This window comes from Zosterops lateralis (assembly GCF_965231275.1).
Source record: "Zosterops lateralis genome assembly, chromosome: W".
Taxonomy (NCBI): domain Eukaryota; kingdom Metazoa; phylum Chordata; class Aves; order Passeriformes; family Zosteropidae; genus Zosterops; species Zosterops lateralis.
Window position 1 is genome coordinate 19,507,145 of NC_139801.1, and position 18,028 is coordinate 19,525,172.

At 41.3% G+C, this 18,028-nt stretch overlaps 1 protein-coding gene across 1 annotated transcript in view; it reads left to right on the forward strand.

The window, feature by feature from the left end:
* Positions 1-15,566, forward strand: part of LOC310922031 (kelch-like protein 4) — a 61,372-nt gene extending 45,806 nt beyond the window's left edge. Inside the window, 5 exon segments of the mRNA XM_083882315.1 lie at positions 6,597-6,821; positions 8,704-8,866; positions 11,399-11,611; positions 12,638-12,809; positions 14,140-15,566. Of these exon segments, the coding sequence (XP_083738441.1) occupies positions 6,597-6,821; positions 8,704-8,866; positions 11,399-11,611; positions 12,638-12,809; positions 14,140-14,199 (833 nt within the window). The 3' untranslated portion in view covers positions 14,200-15,566.
* Positions 15,567-18,028: the final 2,462 nt, after the last annotated feature.

Sequence of the window (18,028 nt, forward strand, 5' to 3'; positions counted from 1 at the left end):
CATTCTTCTTTAGGTTTATCTTCCCCTATGACAACAACAGCATTTAGCGTTTTATTGTTTTCACCTGTAGGGGGATAAAAGGTGGGGATTAACTGAGCACTTATTTGCCCTTTAGGAAGAAACACAGGTGGGTTTGTACAATGCAACCAGACAATGATGTGTTCAGGGTTAGATGACAGCTGTGCAGGAGCTATTTCAATGTCTTTTGGAGTATATTTACAATCCTTAATTATCATGAACTCTCCGTCAATTTCTGACCAAGTTCCTCTGTCTGAGCTAACAGAGGCAAACTGCCAGTCAGTGTTCTTCAGCAGCAGTGGCTCAGTCAGGCTCAGTCTGAAAGGCTGGTACAGTGAGGTAGTTGTTAGAATTTGCTTTATCAGCTCTCTTGAAACACCTAATTCTGGCTCTGTGCTTTCAGAAGAAACTGGAGTTAGATCCTGCTTACACAAAGGAAGAATGGTGCTATTATAATTTTCATTTTCATATTCCTTCAGTTCATTCTCCTCTCCCTCATTGACCATCCACTTATCATCGTCACGCTGGGTGGTGCCACGCTCTGGCTTTAGTTTATTTGAGGGGCTGTTGAGGATTTGTCTCCCTTCTCACCCTGTCCTCCCCCTTTTTCTTTAAATTGATCAAATTCTTTTTTAACAGGAGAATTTTGGCACCAATGTCCTGGTTTCCCACACAACAAGCATGGTCAATTAGAACTGGGTTTGAAGGGTTGCCTTTTTTGGGTTGTGGAGCAGGTGGTGGCTGAGTTGTTTGACTTTTCAGTGTCTGAAACAGAGACAGATTTGACATTGGATTTTTCCCTTGGTGATTTGTTGACAGGCTCATCCAAGGTACTTTCTCCTCATAGACTTTTAACATGTCTTGGAGGGTTGGTCGAGGGCTCATAGGTAGTGTTAAAATTGCTGACTGGCACTTATCATTACAGTGTGAAAGAACTGTTTGTGTTATCATTTTGTTTTTCAAAATCCGGGTGAATGGCTTCTGCTTCTACAGATCTGGTTAATTTATTTATAAAATGTACAAATGGTTCATCAATGCCTTGGTAAATGGTATTATAAGGTGGCAAAGGACCATGAGGTTGAATGTGGAAAAACGCTTGAATTGCTGCATCTTTAATTTTGTCTAACACCAAAGGAGGAAGGCTTTGAGCTTGGGTTTCAGCTGATTCCCAATTGCCCTCACCACACAAATGATTTAGGGTGAGGGGGTTACCATTTACATCCACAGCTGTGGCCGGATCTTGTAGAAAATTAGGAAGTATTTCATTTAAAATACCTTTCCATAAAGCCAGCCACATTTGAAACTCTGCCTCATCACGGAGACATTGTATCAAGTACCTAAGGTCGGCTGGAACGACTGTTGATCTGGCCAATTGAGCTTTCAAGCAGCCTTTAAAAAAAGGACTCTGTTTTCCGCATTCTTTCAAAGCTTTAGAAAGATCTTTTGCAGCATTTTTGGTTATTGGTTTCCATTCAGGAATGAGGTTTCCCCGTCTGTCTTGCTGGTATGTGACAGGGGTTGCAGTGAATACAGGCTTTGGATTTGAATCGCTTGCTTCTGATTCTCTGCTTTCAGTTTTGAGAGGAAAGGAGGCTGAAGGGCGGGGTGGGGGAGCATGGGAACGGGGGACCGGCAGGGCCGCTGAGCCTCGGTGGGAGGATTTTCTTCCTTTTGTGATGTTCAAAGAAACACCGACCTCGGGCCGGGGCGAGGGGGAGAATTCAGGGGAGAAGGAGGGGGAGAGTTCTTGCGTGAACCGGACGTGAATGAAGCTTGCGAACGCAACAGATGCTGGGAAGAAGAAAGGGAAGAAATGGAATCAGAGCCAAGCATATGGCTGCTGCCATGACTGCGGGGGGGAGGAGATTCCCGAGCTGGCTCATGCCATGTGTGTGACTCTTGAACCCATGCGGGGGAGGGGTAATAACATTGTGGCGAGGTGGAACGAGTTCTTGCACTGCCTCGGGACAAAGATCTGCCTCTTCCCAGGCATTCTGCAGCGGGACTTCGCTGTCTGCTGCGCCTCCGGCGCGGGGGGGTTATGGGGGTTTGTGCCATGCTGCCGCCTCCCCGGGGCAAGGAGGGGGAGGGGTCATCCCCGAATCTGCAGCTCTCGCCACCATTAACGGGTGATGGAGGTGCCTGCTGCTTTTCTGGGGGTTTAAACAGGGGACTCGGGGAGCCTACAGCCGCCACTTCCTCATGGGAAAAGAAAGTGGACAGATTTCCCAAAACGAAAGGCAGTTTCTGTGAATCTATATGCTTGCAAACGACTTCCCAAGTTCCTTGCTTATGAGGGGAAGGTACCCTTGTTCCAGTAGGAACCATAAAAGTGAAAAAAAAAAAAAAAAAATTTTAACTTACTGTTCGAAGGAGAAAGAAGAGTTTTCACAGAGGCTGCTTCCACGCTTGTGAAAGGACCCCTTCTGAGTGCTGTAGGGGGCTACCCTTTCTCCTCCGAGGGTGTTTTTTCAGCAGTGCAAAACACGCCAAAGAGTTCCTTTATCTCCATTCTGTGGATTACCACACGATGGCGGCTTCACAGCACTGCTCCTGGTCACAGCTCCTGATCACAGCTTTGAGAGCATGTGCTCGCTTCTCACTGTGCATCACTGAACTACAGAGAACTCTTACCTAATGCTTATAAATCCTTATTATAAAATTTCAGGTGGAAAGATTTGTACTTTTCATGAACACAGCTTTTACTGAAAACTTCATACATAGGGGGTTTTTTTCAGTTTTGTAGTCGAAAGTTAATTATTATAAACATATTCCAGTTCCTATTATTTGATTTTCACAACTGCAATCAGGTTACAGCGTTAAACATTGCACTATTCTATTTAGGAGGCAGAATATTAAATAATTTTCTCCAGGAACCTCAACTTTAAACCCACAGCTTGGAGCCAGAGAACTCTAATTAGTATAAAGTCTAGCGACTTGTTGCACAGAATTACTTTTAGCTGTGTGAGTTCACTTTTAATAGAATCACAAAGAAGATAATCCATTTCATGGTTTACAAAAAGCTGCTGATTGTAGCCAGGGTTACCACTAATAATGTTAGAGGGTTAGACAGAACTCAAGCTGATCCAACCAGTGTGGTTAATCATATGTGATTCCGTTTATTACGTGCAGTGCAGCAGCTTATATAGAATTTTACATAGTTTATATATGTAATAACTCTTTCATTGGCACACAGCAGGGGAAAGAATGTAAACACACATTATTTAGTTTACTTTTAAGGTGGCTAACACATGCCTACTAACAACTCTGTTTCATGACCTTCAACACTCTATTATGTTTCCCAAACACCTTAATATCTATTTCTAACTACGCCACAGCTCACTAGGAATTTTCACTGTGTAACAGGCTTGGAGGCCTTAACAAGGCCTCAGGTCAGGCCTCAGTCAGGGTAGTTCAATATCTGGATATAACTCATGTCCTCCTTTCTTGAGGACTTCTTGCTACAGCTGATTGTTAAAAATGGGCGGAGATAATATTTTTCTCCTTAAAATGCTTTTATTAATCAGCTCTTACAAAGGTGGCTCGAGGGATGTTCAGCCCTTCCGGGTTCACCTTGAGGAGGAGGGTCTTGTTCGGCTTTGCAGTCTTAGGTTCCTGCAGAGTCGGGAGCCCCGCCCTCGTCGGGGTCATAGGAGTTCACTTTTTGTCGGGTTGGTTTGGGGTCTGCCTCCTCTTGGGTACTTTTTAGGTTACAGCGAGTTACAAAAAATTGTTCATTAACACTTTAGGGTATACACGGTTCAGTACTGTCCCCTGTGGGTCCAAATTTTACATCGGTTTGTTTTGGTAGGGGGGTTTTGGTTTTAAAAGTGTCCCAGGTTGCACCGGGGTTTCTAATTTGCATGTTGGTGGCATGGGGTCGCCCAGGGGGGTCGCGTGTGCTGTGGCTTGCAGTTTCATGGCGGTGGCCGGGGTCTTGCCACGGGATGGGCTTTCGACGGTGCCGGCACTGGCGGAGTCTCATGGCGGGAGTTGGGCCGGGGTCCGATGGCGGCGGCCGCGCGCCGGCGGGGGCACTGAGAGCCAGCCGCTCCAGGAGCCGCGTGGGCGCCGTGAGCCGGCTGCTCTGTGGTGGCCGCTCCGGACATGGGGCCGGGCTGGGCCGCGGTGGCTGCGTGGGACATGGGACCGGGTCGGGCCAGCCCGAGGCAAGCGGGCCGGACTGGCCTGTCGGCAGAGCGAGCAACCCGGGGCGGGGGGTGGCACGCCGGCAGCCACGGGGGCTCCTTTTCTTTTTCGGGTGCTCGGGGGAGGGCTGCTGGCCTTCAAAGAGCCCCCCCCTGCTCCTCCAGGGGAGTATAAACGTGACTTTCTACTGCCACACTACAGAAATTTACAATTATAAAACATTTAAAACATTAATACACTTATTATACAATAACCAAGGGTTTTAACACTCTAAATTTTCAACATATACTTAGGAGTTTTCTAATTTTTATTCCTTTCACTGATGACTGATTTTTCCCAATATGAGAGACCTTGCAGAGCTACCTCCCTATCTCTGTGCAATCAAATCAAGTGCAGAACACACATTCATCGCCAGCCCAACACAGAAACACTCGTTCCTAGGACAATTCAGCAAATTGAAGTTAATCTGTTGCAATTAAGTAGATTCATTAGTGATACTGAGAATTTATTAATTATATCAGACAATCAGGTAATCTTTAAACTATCTTCCCCTAAAATAAGAATAAAATTTTCCAATCATTTTTTCCTAGTAAAGATTATGCAAATAAAGGGTTATTTCAGTCAACAGCTGCACTTCCTGTTGGTGTCTCTCTTACTTCTTACCTTGGAGTGAAGCCAATTGTTTGAACTTTTCCCTTTTGATGGGTAAGAACAGCACTTCCACTCCTCCCTGCTGTCCTCCACAGCTCTGACTCAGATTTGAAACCTGGGCTGGATTGGGAGATCAAGAAACAGCAGAAAGACCAGGATGCACTGGAAGAACAGCTCGGAGAAGGCAGTAACTCATCTCTGGCAATAACACACTGCCTGTGATAAAGGCAGACACCAGCCTTGGTGTCTCAGGCAACGCCAGGTTTGTCTTTGTGCTTATCTCAGGTGGAATATGAAGACAAATCTCAAATTCCAGTGATCAAAAGAAGATCAAAGAGGTACTTTTGGGCCAGGAATTTGAAAAATGGGAATCTGCCTAAACCACATTAAGTTTTGTGACTTTCAAATCTTCCAGCCTCTGTAAAAATTACAGCCCACAGGGTATGTCTGAACACACTTACACCTGACTGCATTTTCCCTGTGTTTTAGTTAGTGTGAGAGATTTCCTTTGAAGTGGAGAACTTTGGGGCATTCATGTATTAGTACAGAATAAATGAGAAAGAATCAAAGCAAAGACCAGCAAACAGAATAACAAGATGGAAAGAACAGGCAAAGCTGCTCTGAATAAAGGGGAGTAAGCAGAGTTTCTGTCTTTTATTGCAGATGGAGCTGGTAGTTTCTTTCTCAACCTATGCATGTGGAAAAGCATACAGATAAAAGAAAAGATAGCATGAGATAAACTCTTATTTCACTGAATTTCTGGAGTACATCAGGTGATCCCTAACAGATCTCTAAACCAAATCCTATCTTTCTTTTCTGCTTTATTGCATGGTTGTTTTCCTGTTGTAAAAATAATTTCTTAGCCACAAACTGCCTGTTGTTATCTTCAAAACACCATTTGTGTGGTCTCGAATCCCAGGCAAGGAACAATCGGCTCTGTTTTCCTCATCTGGCTGCCTTTGACTGAACTGAATTTGAGCTCCAGGGTGCACTGGAAATTCTGCCTTGGATCTTAGTGAGCCGTGCTCTCGCTGTGCTTAGCAGCTCTCAGAGGAGCAATTATGGCTCCTGAATGATGATGGGAGCCAGTGCGTGGAGAAGTGTCGGTGCTGAATGGCAGAGAGCTCATGCCTTATGAAGAGTTTCAGTAAAAACGTTACTGGAGGTCCAGTGACCTGGAAAAAATGGGAAATGTGGCTGATGTGTTACAGCAGCCAAGCAGCTACTGCAGGGCTGCTGCACAGGTGAGCCTCAGGGAAGATACCTGTGGGAACCAGATGTGCACTCACACACAGCCCTGTCTCCTGCCTGACTTCATCCTAAAAGGGAAAATATCCACAGGATTCCTGAAGGTGCTTGTCCAGTTCCTCAGACAGGTACATGGAGTCTGCTTTTAATATCACTAATGCTTTAGGCACAAACATAGTTAAGGAGTAGATTGTTGTGAGACACTGTATTCATAAGGAATATAAAGAAACCCCCCAAAAAAACCCACAAACCACCTACTTTCATGGTACTTACCTCCAAAATTTGCAGTGCAAGAAAAATTGCCACAATTCTCCATTTCTTGCCACTAGTATATTCTCATAGACTTGCCAATCATGTATGCAATTAATGCTGCTTACTCACTAGAGAGAACTGAAGAATGAGAACTTCACATGAGAACTGAAGTTCACAGCAAAATCTCGCACACAAAACTTCAATATTTTATAATTTAATCATGTTTTGATCTGACTGCTGGGTACTGCTCCCTCCATGACTGTCTCTGTTTTTCACAGGCACCACCACCACTGAGAAATACAACCTCAGGACCAACAGCTGGATCCAAATTGGGACCATGAACAGCCGGCGGCTGCAGTTTGGGGTTGCAGTGATTGACAACAAGCTCTACATCGTGGGGGGCAGGGATGGGCTCAAAACCTCCAACATCGTTGACTGCTTCAACCCTGTCACCAAGGCTTGGACTGTGATGCCCCCGATGTCAACACACAGGCATGGCCTGGGTAAGAGGGACTCTGCCTCTGCAAATGCCTCCCAGCACACATAGATGGGGTTTGATTGACTCAAGCACTGCTGAGGAAACTTTTAACAGTATTTAGTGACATGCATCAATATTTGTAGAAGACATTTTTCAAAGAGAGGTTTGCCCATTGCCATAATTTTATGATTTTATTAGTATTCACCTAACTAGAACTGGTCTTCCAGAGTTAATTTTGCTCATAGGAAGTTCCAAAATATAAGCTGTAGTGAAAATAATCAACTCCTCACATGATTTAATGGCCAAGGGATACATTCACAATACAATAACAACCTGATTTTATATATATATATATATATATATATATATATATATATATATATATGATGAATTAAGCCCAGAGATATCAATCACCTCTGTAATTCAGATCAGGGCATTACCCACACTGAAGAAAACAGTATATGGAAATAAGTATAACTTTACCAGTTCTAATATTGCAATTACAAGAAGTTTTACAGAGTTCTGCCATGGCTTAGTATCTATGCTTTTTTTACTGCAAAATAATCCTTAAGATTATTCACACTGAAGGAATAATATGAATATGAAATATAGAATTTCTTTCCAGAACTATAAAAATAAGGCTAAATTTACAGATGAGTAGACTGCAACAGAGGGAATATGATGATTTCTGAACAATTTATATATCCTAGACCTTATGAAAAAGCTAGCTTCTCTTAAGTTACAGAAACAGGTGTTGCTTGAAATCATCAGTAACTTCAAATGACATGGAATATTTTTATTTTTATGGATAATAGAGGAAGATTGATCCAGAATTATTTGGCAAACCATTGTGACCTATGTCACCTTCTCTACTGTTTGGTGGAGAAAGGGTAGTGTAGTGTTCTTACCAGTTAGAGCACAAAATTGATGGAACGAAATACTAGTTCGTGGCAAAGGGGAAGAAGACTAAACAGATGAAATAATTGTCATTGAAATCTTTATAATTCCTAACTGCAGGGGCATAATTCTCCCCAACAGGTAGGCCACAGCCATAAATTTGAGTGCACAAAGTTTGGCTTCAATCTGTGCCTGGTTTGTCTCACACTTAGAGCCTCTGTTACCTTCAGGGAGATTCTGTGGAGAGTTGGTGCTTTTGAAGAAATCAGGCCACGTATATTTAGGCCTGAAAGACAGATTTAGAAAACTTTTAAGCAGCTGGATTGAAACATTTTGCCTTGCCTAACAAAAGGAGCAAAGAGCAGCAGCAGCTCCCAAAGGGAAGGCACCAAAGCCCTTCTCTGGAGAAGCACAGTGGCCCAGGATTTGTCCACACAGAGCTTTGCAGTGACAGCCAAGTTGTGTCTCCTGTGCCTCGAGGACAGCAGATAGGAGCCAGCTCTTATCCAAAAGGCTTTAAAATGTTGTGGTGCTTTAGCTGGTAAGGACAGCCAGCTACCCACCCACCCACCCAGGCTTCCTGCTGGCGGCACTTCAGAGTTTCGGCTGGCTCAGAATTAGGAGAGGTTGTTGGTTTGGGCATATTTTTCATTGCCTGACTCAAGTTTTGCCTTTTTGTAGGAGAGTAACATTGTTTCCCTGTTAGGGGCTCAAATTTGTTTCAGAGCAAGGTCACCAGAAGTGAGAGAGATAAAAGTCCAATAAGAGAACATCAGAACTAAAGCAGCTTTCCTCTAATCTTTTGGCAAAAGATAATGGTTATTTAGAAGAACACTGTATGTGAAGTGCTTGTTTATCTTTATTTATTCTTCCCACTGAAAAGGCAGCTTTCAGTTCATTTAATACGAGCTGAAATTGCTTATCTGCACACAGGGAATTAACATACAGAATTAATATGCTGCTGGCCACTGAAACCAGGAGATAATTTGTCCCTAATTCTGTCTCTCAAGGAGTAGCAATGCTTGAAGGACCAATGTATGCAGTTGGTGGCCACGATGGGTGGAGTTACCTCAACACGGTGGAGCGCTGGGACCCGCAGGCGCGGCAGTGGAATTACGTGGCCAGCATGTCCACCCCAAGGAGCACTGTTGGGGTCACAGCACTCAACAGCAAGTATGGCAACAGGAAAACCTCTCTCTGGGTTTTCATTTGCTTCCTCCCTTGGATATGCAGCTTCTTAAATTTTGTTTTCAGGCTTATGGTTATTAATGACCTCGAGGAAACAAAGAGAAGATGTAATGCATACAAAGGAAAGCCTTTCCTCTGCTGTGTAGTAAATTGATTTCAAACCTGCAGTCAGGTTTTAAACACATTTCAGCCCTTTTAAATTATAGCAATGTTATTACATGCACATCAGAATTTTACAGACTATAACATATGGGGATATAAAATCAGCTACTTAAAAAAAAAATTCCAAGTTTATGTTTACACTTTAAAATCATTGTGTCTAAATAGACTTAATGTGAATGGAGACAAAGTCTTCGTCATACAAATTCACAGCCAATTTTTAAAATGTTGAAGGTGTATGGTGTGTTTAATGGAAAGTAGATGAGTTTATTATTTAGGTATGGAATAAACAGCCTCTTATAAATCTTATCCTATCCAGATTTGCTCTGCCCTCCATCTCTTGCTTAAATACACAAAATCCACTCAAGCCCTTTTACATGGGAGCAGACAACTGTGTGGATCTTACAAGAGCCTTGTAAAAGGCCTCAGGTTATGGAGGATATGGTTTGAGCCAACATTTTTTCTTTAAACTTGTAGGAAACTCTTAGCAGTTTGTAGGGGCTGGGAACACAGTTATAGGCAGACAAGTGCATTTACCTGGAAACTTTGCCACTGGCTTCCCTGGTCACTTTGTAAATTCCTGAGAAAGAGAAGGGTAAAAAGCAGAAACAAAGATATTAGTAAAGGGATATATGTAAATGCAAGTTGGGGGTTCGCATTCATACAAGGCAGGATTCAAATCGTAGCTCACAAGTCCAAGAGAGGCAGAAGTGCCTCTCCAGGTCCGTTCTGTACCTCAGAGGAAATGTTCTCAGCAGATACTCCACCACAAACTCCTGTTGATGCCTTCCACAGCAACAACATGCAGGAAACCACTTTGTCAAAGAGGAAATCAGTCTGATCCTGACTCTGTTCTTAATCATTGCTGATACAGTCTCCAGCAGGTCTTAAATCACGTCTGTTAGTCTGGTGATGTAATTTCTGGCATACCAGGAGATCAAATGTCCATCACAGTGCTACTGCTGCGGTTCAACCAAGAGAATGCTTCTCCTTTTCCTGTTTCCCTAAATCACACCATATTTTTTCCTGTTCAACCCCCCCCAGAAAAGCCTTTGCATATCTGTGGAGCAACACTTTTGGACCAATAAATGGTCCATTGAAAACATCAGTCAATAATGCTATATTTGGTCTTTTCCTTAGAGAATGGGAAACACCACCATGTTTGCAGACATGTTATGGAAAACAAAGGATCCCAAGCAATCACTTTGTGTATACAGAGATTTCCTTGCCCTGTGAAAGGTGTGTAAACAAGCAGGCTGTATCAATGGCATGATGTGAAAACAAAATAAATCAAAGCCTCAAGTTTTGTATGGATCAGACAACAAACTGCACAACCAAACTCAATTTTATCAAGTGAATAAACATTAGGGGAGAGAGAGAGCTGGGGATTTTTTATTATTCTAATGGTGAACAGAAGAAGCTTCTAGTTAAAATATGCACCAGAGAAGTTTGAAAGCTTTTTAAGTCTCTGGAATAAAACAGGCACTTCTAAAGGAAAATTCAGCTGATCTGGTTTACGTGATTTACTCTGAGTAAGTCCACATGTTCCCTAGGTCTCTAATAAGCTGCACTAAATAAATTCAATTTCATGGCAGAAAACAATAAAAAGGGTCTGAAAGGGAGCGGACTCAACCAGCACACTCAACACCTGAACACATCTTCTATTACATTCCATTCTAGTCCAGCAGCATCCAAGTTAGCTTGAGACCAGAAAGAAGTTCAGGCTTTGTAAAATTCATTGACAAAAAGCCACAACCCCTGATGTTTTTTAACAGGGATTACAACAATTTATTCCTACAAGTTGCCCCAACATCAGCTGTTTAAATCTCCATTTGTTTGCTAAGTGCCTTTGGGCTGAACGGATAAGGTGACACAAGGTTATACCTTCTGTCCAGAAGATTTTCTTAAATACAGACTCAGAGGAAAATATATTTAATATATGTTTTACATATGTTTTTGATATCTATTCAAGTTATTAAAGTTAACTGCACAGGAAAAACTTTTAATGTGATAAGATGTCAAATATTCTGTAACTGTCCCAGGGAATGCTACCATACATTTCAAACATATGCAGCATCTTTCAATTCAACTCTTTCTATTGCTTACATTTAGAGAACCTGACATGAATTTTTTAGCTTAATTTTCATATGTGGCTGCTTGAACATTTCCACTGTAAGTGAAGAATATAACTTCATCTAACACACAAAAGCCTTTGAGTAAAGGAAATTCCAGAGCACAGCAAATAATGGGCATAATGACAATTTTAACATGGTCTGAATGAAGTCAGCCAGATAAAATTATTATTAGTGGGAGGATAAAGACTGAAATTGTTTGCCTGCTTGCGGTTCATTATCCTAGGCTGTATGCAGTTGGTAGGCGAGACGGGAGCTCCTGCCTGAAATCCATGGAGTGTTTTGATCCTCACACAAACAAGTGGAGTTTATGTGCCTCCATGTCCAAGAGGAGAGGTGGTGTTGGTGTGGCCACCTACAATGGGTTTTTGTATGCCGTGGGAGGTCATGATGCTCCTGCTTCCAACCACTGCTCCCGCCTGTCCGACTGCGTGGAGAGGTAAGAAATTATTTTGCTTTTTTTTCTTTTCTGTTTACATTCTGGGAAGGAATTACAGAATAAATTATTTTCGCAACTGGAATGTTGTGTTTGTAAAACATATTCCGTCTTTTTAAAGTAATATTTTGAGCAGGAATAACTGATTTCCAATAATTTTGTGATAACAAAAGAATTAAACCTCAGCAGCAAATTCCTCCCTTCTGCCTGAGCTACCCAAGAGCCAGGTAAAAGCAACTGAAGTAGTGAGACAAATTCAAGATGTGACCTTTCTATTTCTCAAGTGCCAGAACTCAGGTTTAGGCTGCTTGTGCCATGTACTGTAGGATTGAAATACCTTGCAGTTGTTCTTCCAATAATTTGACTGATACTGATAAAAGTTGTAAAAATATAAGAAATATCACAAAGTCTTGTCATTTGGGGAAAAGAAAGGAAAACTGAGTGGATGTTAAACCCTGCTGTGAACAACAGCCAAATTAGGTTCTCAGTTAGATGGGGCAAAGCAGGAACTACCTGGAATTTGCTGTAATTTGTATTAGAATAGATCAGAAATAAAATCAATATTAATGTAAGATGCTGCCACATATTTCATGTGAGAAACATAGAGCTACTGCACAAGATATTTAACTTCTTTTATAGTAGACCTCTCTGAAAACATTAATTCTGACAATAAACAGAAAACCAAAAGCTTTATGGAGGAAGAAAATAAGAATATATTGAAATTAACTTTGCTGAGTCAACTGGTGGCCAGGCTATCCTTCCCTCAGGTCCCATTTGTGTTTAAAATGCATTGATGGCTTAATGTAATTGAAATGGAGAAACTGTAATGAAAAAGTGAAAACGGGCATTTTCCATGTGCTTGAAGGCCTCTCTAGTGGCTAAATCAAAAACTGAATCACATCTCAGTTCTCATTCCTGGTGTAAACCAAACAGCATCACAGGAGAAAACAAGAGAACATCAGTAACTTAAACTTGAAATGTGTCTCCACCATGCATTTTTCTGATGATTTTGATCACCACACTTCCTAGGTATGACCCCAAAACAGATGCTTGGACCACAGTGGCCCCTCTGAGCGTGCCCCGGGATGCGGTTGGGATCTGTCCCCTGGGGGACAGGCTGTACGCAGTGGGGGGTTACGATGGCCACTCCTACCTTGACACCGTGGAGTCCTATGATGCTCAGAACAATGAGTGGACAGAGGTAATGGGGACACAAATGATGCCTCAGAAATTGTTGCTTCGCCTATCTGTCTCTCAGGCCAGTCCAGCGTTCGGCTTGACCACCCTGCTAGCTCTGATACGCCCCAACAGTACCTTTGCGTGGGTCTTGGCTCCGCAGTACCTTTGCCTTGGCTGTCACGGCCGTGGTTCGAAAGAGGGGACACTCTCAAGGCTCAGGAAGAAGGTTTTATTTGGGGATCACAGGGGCAGTCCCTGGTCCCAGGCCTGTGCCTCTGGAGAGTGACCCCGGGCCTGGTTTGCAGGGAGTTTTTGTTCACCAGAAATCTCAGGGGTGGGTACAAGTTACAAGACCAATGAAACAAAGCAAGGTGGGTAAGGCCAAATGCAATACACAACATTAACGAATCAGGTAAATTGGGATGGGGTCCTGGGAGATCCACCAATCACTGTCCGACACCTCTCCTCGGGCCTGGGAGATGATGGGTGGGGAGGGGAGATGCATTGAGATAAGGGAGAAAGACAATGGGATGACCGAAACTCTGGGCAGAGGATTAGGTTGCCTTGGAAACCCTTATCAACTTCTGATAAGAACAATCCAAGATAAGAACTTTACCTGGCTAGGGTTAAAGTCCAAATCACATCAAACTTACAACTAAAAAACCTATGAAACAATTTCAGCACCCCCACAAGAAATTATAGAGGCTCTTCCTGCAGCTAGGAATAATTCTGTCCAAATAACTGTGAAATTATGGCCAGTCTGGTGAAAAACGACACGTCAGGATGCAGCAATACTGTAGGTGGGCTTGAATAATATATCAGTTTCCTCTCCTGTGAAATAACCACGTGAAACTTTTCAGACTGAGGGGTGGAGGAAATGCATGGGCAAGCAAAACAGATTGCACAAATCACTTTGGGTTTGAAGTGTTTAAATTCACTGTTGGTAGATCTGGTGTGTTTGTCATCAATACCCTCTTCTGGAGGCACCTTCAAACTTTCATATTTATGGGCCTCCCCACTGAGACCAAGAGGAAATACATGGACTGCCAAGATCCTTTTGCAGCCACGCAGTCTGTGGTTTTGGAACATTGGATGTGAAGGCCTTTTGAACATGTCAAGGGAACAGCATCAGGCTACACCTTTGTAACTCAGGGGCTGCTGAATTTTGCCAAAAAGCCCAAACTGTGTTTTCATACCTTAGTTAAACCTAATTCTTTTTAGCATTACATCAGTTTGAATAAACAAATTGCTTTCCTAATAATCTGAAAGTAATTTCTTCTTGTCCTATCCATAGGATGCTGCTAAAAATGTTCCCTCCTTTTTTTCTTTTCCTTTTTCCTTTCGCTTTCTAGGAAGTTCCTGTCAACACTGGCAGGGCTGGAGCATGTGTTGTTGTTGTGAAGTTGCCCTGAGGACTGTAAATTATCGTGAAACTGAACTGAGTGGAGTCTCAGAAGGCAACAAACATTTCCAGGAGCAGTACAGACTTCACACACCTCAGCAGCCCTCCCTTACAGACAATGTTTATCCCTAAGCTGTCACACTATTACAGCACAGAAGTGTCTTCCTGCATCACAAAAATCAGAAAAGTTTGCAGAAGTGAATCACTTTATTATGCCTAATACATAAAATCTAGTAAAATGGTTTCAATGTTTGAATGTTTTGGGTTTGTTACAAACATGTATCTGTTATTTATAAAATACTGCAGTGAGAGGTGTATAAGATTTCAAAAACTTTTTTCCTTTCTATGTTGTCAGGAATGCTAAAGTTTATTAAAAAAGCTTTTATATTTTAAGTAAATGAAAATAACTATGAAACACCTCCAACAGGGAATTGCATAAAAAGAAATATTTGCTCTTAAATATACTGTCAACAGAATATTCTCTGCAGAAACAACAATTTCAAAATTCAGAAATTAAACTCCTTAATTAACTTTAAAATCAAACCAGAGAAGCAGATAATTTGTTATTTACCATCCAGCACTGCTAGAACTGTGACAGAATATCCATTTTTAGCAGTGTATTGAATTGAATAATGCAAGTTAAGTCATAGTAGGGTTAAGGTACCTTTAGACTATTGTGTGCCAGCGGAAAGAAATCTCTTTTGTCAAAACATAATGCAAATATAATTTGCAATCATTTTCAGTGCATAGATATGTGATATTTTAATGCTTCTCTGTGTGCCAGGTTATTAATGGATTTCTCTTTGCCCACTAACCATCTGTCAGTATGTGTTAAACTAATCTGGCTATTCTTGGGATAATAACCATGCATTAAATTTTAAAACAATCACATCATTACATTCCTTGAATATAACTTACAAAATGAAATTTTTATATCACATTGATATGACAATCTTTGACCTCAGCTGAAGATTACCAGATTTCTCTCATGTACAGTAGAAATATGGTAAGGAATAAACCACATCCACTGTGTAACATTAGATACCATTTATGTAAACATGTTTATCTTCTATCTGGAATTAGTTGAATGATAAGAATCAAGAACAAACAGGAAAAGCATCACCTGAAAACAGCACAGTGTTCCACATGCATGATATTTTCTTTTTGTGTGCCAATTTCTACTGTTTTGCTTTAATTTCATTTTTTATAATTTCAAATGCTGAAAGTGTATTCTAGAAAAAAGAATGTATGTAAGATATTCTATGCTGTAAAGCACAATATTCGGTCAGTATCCACCTCAGTGTTTGTTAAGTTGTTGTTTTGTCAGTATCAGAAAATTCAGGACAGAGACAAAAATCTCTGAATGTGTAAGCCAAATTTCCTGATAGAATACTGTGGTTTCAGATTTTAGCAACATACTATTTTAAAACAAATTTATAGTATTAAACCTATTGAATGCTTCTAAAGAAAAAAATCTCATAAACATATTTATAAAAAGAAGAACACTTTTAACTTCAAAAATCAATATGTTTATATACCACATGCTACATTCAAATAAACTTTAATTTCTCTGCTAAGAAAATTTGGATTTTATTTTAACAACTTTGTGGTTTTTATTTTACATCCTTTCAAAACTAGAAGACACAGAAGCATCAATCTCATTTTTGTACTCTGAAAGAACAAGATGCACAAAAAACCCCTGCTGAGCAAATGGGCAATGAACCCTAAACCATCTCGTGGATTCCAGAAGTCACATCAGAAGAAGGAAATATTTTAATTTCCCAGCATATCAAGAATCTGAAGCAAACACAAGGGGCCAAGCACAGACAGAGAATCTGCCCAGTGACACACTGGGGACTGGGAAGTGGATGTTCCTCTCTCCCTGTCTCAGAGGGAAGCTGTCTGACCACCTACCCAGAGAATCTTCTTGCAGCAAACACTAACTTTGAAACATTAATAATAAAAATCTGGACATTTCCCTCCTATTCTTTGTCATCCTGCTTTGATCCTGCAACAGCCATGTGCAATCTTTTATACAAATAAGGATTTTTGTGGATGCAGGGAGAGGGTCACTGCTGCTTTTCACTTGGGCTCTAAATCATGCTTTTCTCCTAAAACAGCACACCACTGCTTCCAATAACCAGTACAGCCTCATGCTTTACTCTTGTTTGGAAAACACTGGTATTGAATGCTCATTTTTAAAATTCCAACATAAAAATGATACAAACAATGTGCAACTGATGCCAACATGTGCAAGAAGCACATCAGGACAGACTCTGACAGACTGACAATGCCAGTGGGCCTGACTCACTGAGCCTTTCAGGGAATTTGAAGTTTTCTTGGGAAAAAGAAGGCAGAAGCCTCAAGTGAGAAAAAGCAGCTAGGGTTCCTGAGCCAATAGAGAGGTTTATAAATGTAAACCCATCTCCAAAAAGCTGTTCAAGTCTATAGTATCTTAATCCAAACACACAGGATCTTTGGTAGATGACAGAGAACTCACCTGCCTTTGTCCCCTCCTCAGCTTGCAAATTTTATTAAATCCTCTATCAGTAAACAAGACATGATACACTTAGGGAAAACATTCAGATATAAACAATCCCCTTAAATATCTCTTGAAATACACAGTGCCATTTCTGTAATTTAATAAAGGCTCAGGAGTATTAGAAGACTTCCTGTATTTCTTTACAGCTCTCCAAAGAAATCGTGTCATGAGGTTTGCTTATGTAAAAAATAACACAAGGCAGAAAAAAAAGTCACTCTTTTAGCTTGCAGAAAGCAGCTCCATTTATCAGTTTAATAAATTCAGTAGCTCTTCCTAGAATGAACCACAATCTCTGAGGCAGAGCATGTGAATATTTGCATGTATATGCTATGAGATGAGATGGTCTCATTTCTATGGCAAGGCTGCAGTAACAAGTGCACTTCTTCAATTTTAAGACTTCATCTTGTTATAGAAACAACACCAAGATAAATACAGGCATGGGGAAAAGCGAAAGGATGGGAAGGGTATGGTGGTTTTACTACTGAACTTTAGGGTTTTGTTTTGGTTTTTCCATATTATTTGTACAGCAGTGAAAAACCATGTGAAAGGAAACCAGCACTACACAAAAGGAAATTGGGCTCTTAACAGCAAGGTGGAAGGAAGGAAAGAAAGCAAGATGATTTGAAGATTTGCGTGATAATCTCTACATGAGCTGCGGCAGCAATGATACATTATGTAAATATAATGTATGAGGTGCAGGGATACCACTTACCCATGAAATCAGTTCTGGGAAAGGTTGAAGATGCAGCTTAACCATGTCTCTGTCTAATAGATCTTTAGGCCAAGAGTATAAGCCCAGAAAAGTCCCTTCCATAACTTTAGAAGTGATATTTGGAGGAAAGCAGTATTGGAGCTATTTACAGCTGTCACGATAAAAATAATTTTCCTGACAGAATATAAATTTTAATTTTTTGCACAACACAGCTACACTAAACCACAATCTCAATTGATCAGTACTGGATGTCTTCAAATTGTACAAACCAAGGAGTGAACAGCCTACATTCAAAGCTTATAGGAACTTGGTAAGGATTTATTCAATCCAGGCAGTAACATGAGACTTTTTCCCTGACAGGGTCACACATACTGCATTTTCCATAGGATATTTCAGTGTGAATTTCCTTAGAACTGCTTGATGCTTGCCCATGAATTTCTCACTCAGGGCAGACATGACACTCTTAGACCCATTTCTTAATAATGAGTCCTCTTCCTCAGCCAATTGGATAAAAGTTTTCTCATCCCCCAGTCCTTGCAAAGTCTTGAGCACTAGGGGTTTGAGCAAGACTCAAGCTCAGCTCAG